Raw genomic sequence first — 6,107 nt, forward strand, 5'->3', positions numbered from 1 at the left:
TGCTGAACAGCTAATAAAGTGGCAGAACAAGTAAGTCCATTGCGTCCCAGAGAGATTACTTTGAAGGGACTATAATGTATTGGAATATTCGAAGAAATGGTCGAATAAAAAAGAAACAATTCTTGGTGCGTGTGCGTGCGTGTGTGTGTGTGTGTGCGCGCGCGTGTGTGTGCGCGTGTGCGTGCGCGTGCGTTGGGGGAGGGGTGGAGGGCACGGTATTTTTTTTTAGTCAAAGTAACAGACAGTGAAGCTAGAGAAAGCATACAGAAAAATAATTGTTAGGAATAGCATCGTAAACGGAACTTAAGCTGACGAAAATATAACCCGCCGCAAGTGGGGATCCTAACCCTCATCTTCCACACTACATCTGCGGTTCTCTACCTATTAAGCCATCTCCGTGCCCATTTTTATCTATATACTTACATTTATTGTGTACTATTATCTTTATGGCTTGGTTGAAACGCGCTTCTCGGCAGAGCAAGGCGAGTGAGCATTACGCGTCCCGAATAACTGAGTTTTTATTAGCTGCGACCCTCTCGAAGACAACTCGGATTGCTCCACGTGCATGCACTCTTGGCACTACCCCTAAAGCGCCGTTATGCGTCGCCACAGTAATGCCCCCTTAGTGAGTGCACGAACAATGGGCTGTTGCCACTGGTGTTTCGTGGCCGATGTGATGTCGAGTTGGTGTCGTGCCGGGGCAGCCATCAGGACAAGTTCACGGACGGAAAAAAAATTGTGTACCTGTATTTACATGTCTGAAGGAACTCAGCGAACAGACACCGGCGCTCATATGTGCGCCGGCTTAACTAGCCCAGTTGGTCCATCCCCCTTTTCCCTTTCTCCACGTGGTGGCCAGGATAGCACCAATCCGGGAACCTTGGTAGGGTCATTATAAGTCACGAACACGCACTAGAACTGGGAGGGCACCTTTTCCCCTCTCAAAGGTCAAGGTCCAGTTGACAGCTCAGAAATGTCAAGGTGGAGTGCTAATAATCAGCGACCTCTCTGATCACCCTTCTAGGAATTTGACAGTTCGTTGAATTCTTCGAACCTGATCGGGGCCGAAGCGTGGAGACTGTTGGTGCGCGGTGCGCTACTGTATACTCCCCGTGCTGTTTTCGGTTGCCGGTGCTGGGCGCCAGTGGTAGGAGCGTAATTGTCTGTAGGGGCGAGGTCACAGCAGCATTTCAAAGCTGCCGGTTTGGCGGTCAAGCATCCTTGTCCAGAAGGGTCCTACGGCACGACAGGGCGCACTCGTAGGATACGCTCTGGTTCATACGTTCATGCGCAACGGAGGTCTTGTACAACGTCCACTCCGCGTGAACCTTTCGACGGCCTGTTTGGCCATTTGGCCTGGTCTGCTGGGGGTCCTTGTGGTGAGGGAGCTCGAGGTGTTGCAGGTACTTCGCTATCGCAGTCCACATGTGCTGGTTTTACGCGGTCTAGCAAAACCACGTCGTGACGGCCACCTCTGTCGATCGTAATGTGCTTGTCTCCACTTTTCACCACCTTGAACGGCCCATCATACGAGGGCCGGAGTGGACGCTGTACGGCTTCGTTCCTCACAAACACGTGAGAGCAAGAGGAGAGATAACGGTGCACGTGAACAAGCCGCACTGCTGGCGGACACGGAGGGACAGCGCGTAGCTTGCTCATGATGTCCTGCAGTCGCAGGACATAGTCGGTGTTTCCCTGGGCGTTTGCGTCTTTACTGTCCGGGAAGAACTCTCCTGGAAGGCGAAGTGTTGTTCCGTATACCAGTTCCGCCGAGCAGCATCCCATATCTACTTTCAGTCATAATGGGAGCAGCGCGAACAAGACGACGATGGAGTGAAAGGACACAGGACGAGCGCTGTCCTTTCACTCCGTCGTCGTCTTGTTCTCGCTGTTCCCATTATGAATGTATACCAACTCGCCCAACTTTCCACTTTAATTCTGCTTTCAGAGCCATCCTAATTCCCAACAGAACAAAAGGCAGTGCCTCCGCCCAACTGTGACTCGTAGTTGCCGTCAGGCTTGCCTTCAGCTGCCGATGGAACCTTTCCACAATACCGTTGCTGATGGGATCGTAGGCAGTTGTTCTGATGCAGGAGGTTTTCAGGAGCCAGGAGCTGTGTGATGTTCGCGAATAGGACAGATTCGAATTGTGTTCCGCTATCCGTAGTCGCTGTTGATGGTACTCTGAACCGAGCTACCCAGTGGCAGATAAAATCGCGGGCAGCATCGTCAGCAGTCATGTCTGGAATGGCGACGGCTTCCGGTCAACGCGTGAAGCGATCGATGCAAGTTAGCAAATAGCTTTAGCTTTGCCCTTGACAAGCGGGCAATGGTCACACAATGTCCACATGCACATGGACACATCGAGCGTCCGGCACAGGGAAGGATCCCAAGGGGGTCACAGTATGTCGCTGCACTTTGGAGCGCTGGCACGTGAGGCACTATAGTGTCCAGCGTCGGACATCCCGGTTTATTCCCAGCCACACGGAACTAGCTGTACACAGCCGCGGAGTGGCTCGAATCCCTGGATACGACAGGCTGTCCAGCAAGTCATAAATGTTGCGGCGAAGATTTGTGTGCACGAACGGTCTGGGCCTGCCTGTGGACATGTCACAGCATACGGATCCTGTGGGTTCAGTCAACCATTGCAGCTTTAAGGCGTTGGTTGTAGAGTTGAGCAGGTGATTCAACTCATTGTCACTGCGTTGAGCCGTCGTTAGTGTGATGAAGTCAACACCGCTCGGCAGACTGACGGCATTCACTGGGCTGCGCGAAAGGACGTCTGAAACAGCATTGTCCGCCCCGCTGACATGCCGTAGTATATCCGTCGTGAATTCTGCGATCTACGACGCCTGGTGGAGCTCCCGTGCGACGTGTGCATCAGTATTCGAGTTCATCGCACGCAACGCGTAGGTCAGCGGCTTCAGGTCCGCGAGTACAAAGAATACTCGCCTTCTACATAGTGACGGAAATGTCGTATAGCAGCGTATATGACCAGGAGTTCCCTATCAAAGGTGCTGTACCGTCGTTCGGACGGGTTCAATTTTCTGGAGAAGGAAATTGGTCGCCACATTCCGCTCAACTTCTGCTGCAATAAGGCTGCAATAGGTGCATCGAAGGCGTCCATCATTACTCAGTGAGGAACACGCGGCAGTGGGTATGCGAACAGAGTGGCGTGTGCGAGAGCCTCAATCTGCTGGAATGCTTGTATGGCTTCCCAGGTAGCACAAAAGAGATACGTAACGTTTTCGTAGCGTTTATCCAAGACGATAAAAACGGGTTAAAGAAGAAACGAATGAGAGAACTTCGGCGGGAAAACGTCGGATATCTCTGCTAATGTCCGGCTTAATTACTTTCTTGAGACGATCTAGAACAGGTCTGCAAGACGTATTCGAAAAGCTGGTCTAGAAATAGGATTGGGAAAGACACAAGTAATCCGTTTGCCAAAACTATTCGTAACCAATTTCTAAACGTTTTTAGGACGTTATCAAAAAGCTGGTCTAGAAGCGGTCTTGAAAGGTTTACGATCATCTGAAGCTAATTTTCGCGGGTGACGGGCGCGATCAGACATCGTTGTTCAAAACACGCGTTTAGTTTCGCCTCACGCGACTGGCCTATGCCGCGCAGACGTCGTCAGCCGCACCCGTTGGCACGGCCTAGGCCAATCGCGTGAGGTGAAACTGATCGGGCGTTTCGAACAACGATCTCCAATCGCGCCCCAGATGAGTAGAAGCGTCGGTGTTGACTGTAAGAACCATGGCGCAGTGCCAAGCACTGTTCCCCGCATGGCCGGCGCATCGTCTACCAAGTCGCACGAAAATGAGCCTGTTAGGAATAATAAATCCTTAATACCGCCTTTAGTAAGCTACGATGCTTACAACCACAATGGGAACGACCTCCTGCAAAGAACAAATGGCCACGTCTTGGCAGGTGGCCAGACCAAGCCCTTCATGCCAAGAGTGCATGAAATGAGAACATTGTGACAAAGCAAGAACACTTTATTAAAATGTAATGCTTATGCAAGGTTCGAACAAACTGTGTGAGAAATGCAAATAGAAATAAAAGTACATCAACAATGACAAAAGTCACAGAAAGGATTCGTAATGAACTCGAAAGTGAACATTCACTAGCACATAAACAAAATTCCAAGTACACATACAAAAATGAACAGAAAAACCTGGAGTGTACTAAAGTGTCTAATTTATCATAGTAAAGTGCGCGTGCTATTAGATGGACTAGAGTTACGCAGAAGTGACATCGGAGCGAATGGAAGAAGTAGACTGAAAAATGCAAGAGTATGAATTGGATGGTAACGGCCTCCAAGCAATGTTACCAGTCATCTAGAAGCTTGAAAAGAGCACAAAAAGAAATACCACCGCATACCATCATAAAACAATCCTGTGACAGAAATAAAAAAAATGGGAACAATGCAAAATTGGAAATATTGCCTTTAGGATATATCAAAGAAGGTAATGGCGAGAAAAATAACCATACAACAAAAAAGCAATAAAGTGAAATTAGTACAGAATACTTAAACGGGGGATTCAGTGTAACAAGTGAACACTACTGTAGTACAGCGAACGATGAGACAGTAATGCTGCATCTTGCCACTCCAGAACGTGAGAAATGAATATGCAAGCCTCATATTAGAAACTTACATAAACATGGAAATAAAATGGAATGCACTGGAAGCTGCATTTGTGTAACAAAGGAAGCAATGGTCATAATAAATAGTAAGTGTTTTATCTAAAAAGCCCTTTACAAGAGGCAAAGTTGTACCTCTCTGGCAAAAATAAAGTTGCAACGAATAATTTGCAAACCAGCAAATACATTAATTAGCACACTGACATGTCACACTTTGCGCACATCTCCAGTCTCCTAAAGTAAAAAAAAGCACTCTGAATGAGAAAAACGTTTAACACATGTAGCCCAGAGCAAATTCTTTGCCAGTTCACTCACACTTTCACATCCAAAAACATTTACCACAAAGTCCAGGCACAGTTCCACTGATGTTTACCAATTCACCCCCACTTTCACGTCCAAAAATATTTGGCACACAGTCCAGGCAGAGTTTCATAGATAAACAGCTTGAGAGCACCCTACTGATTATTGTGCAGTCCCGCTGCTGGAAATAGAACTGCCGCACATGCTGGTAGTGGTTTCAATCTAGACACAATTGCTGCCCTGGACAGGTATGTTCAGATATCTGCACTGGTGCTCCATTTTGTCAAAGTAGACACATTGATGCACTACGCTGGTAATTGAAATGTTTTGAATGCACAAGTATTGGCTTCACCAGAGAGACTTGCCCACATACCACCACTGGCATATATATGCACTTGCTCTTCACTCAGTAGCATTGAACTTAAAGTGTTCCCTATGTGGGAGCCATGTGTAAAACCGGTGTCACACGACCACTCTCGATCGCGATCAAGCCCGATCCGGATCGAAATTATCGATGCGACTGGCTCACTCTCGTAGCTTGCGCAGAGGAGCCATCACGCCCGAGAAATTCGATTTGTAACGGACTGGATAGCCGCCAAAAAGCCCCGTGTGAAACCGGTATCAAATAATGCAAAGACGTACGCTAGGAAAATATGTTGCACAAGGACAAAGAACTGCGACATGCCCTGTTGTGCGAAGCGCGCGAACAGAACACATGTATATATATATATATATATATATATATATATATATATATATATATATATATATATATATATATATATATATAAACTGCGAGAGCGCTTCGCGAACTCCATGCGCAGACATGGCACCCGCACGAACTCGGCAGGCCGCCGTAAAGCGCGAAGGGCGCACAGCGTACATTCCGACACATGTCCCAAACTGCAAACAATCGTACTACCTAAAGCATACAAGTTATTTTATACCAAGGGCATACTCGACTCACGTATGCAGTATGCACAAGCGAGTTATGCAGCGTACATGCTGTATCCATTCGCCAAATAGTAAAATTGATAACAAGCACAAAGCTACAAGGGACTCAATACATTACTACCATTTGAGGCGTCAAATAAAATCGAATTTGGCCGTTTCATATATTGGACAGAATATATGGACACATGTGGTACCCGGTAATACCATGA

At 47.7% G+C, this 6,107-nt stretch overlaps 1 protein-coding gene across 1 annotated transcript; it reads right to left on the reverse strand.

Annotated features, from left to right (window-relative positions):
- Positions 1 to 1,284: 1,284 nt before the first annotated feature.
- LOC142566214 (uncharacterized) lies at positions 1,285 to 1,785 on the reverse strand. The gene has a single exon (XM_075677081.1). It carries the CDS (start codon positions 1,783 to 1,785, stop codon positions 1,285 to 1,287), a length of 501 nt encoding a protein of 166 aa, XP_075533196.1.
- Positions 1,786 to 6,107: the final 4,322 nt, after the last annotated feature.

The sequence above is a fragment of the Dermacentor variabilis genome, chromosome 1 (assembly GCF_050947875.1).
Source record: "Dermacentor variabilis isolate Ectoservices chromosome 1, ASM5094787v1, whole genome shotgun sequence".
NCBI classification, from domain to species: domain Eukaryota; kingdom Metazoa; phylum Arthropoda; class Arachnida; order Ixodida; family Ixodidae; genus Dermacentor; species Dermacentor variabilis.

What these genes read in the sequence shown, in the direction of transcription:
- LOC142566214 (XM_075677081.1), bottom strand. Translation starts at nt 1,785, where the DNA reads ATGGGATGCTGCTCGGCGGAACTGGTATACGGAACAACACTTCGCCTT.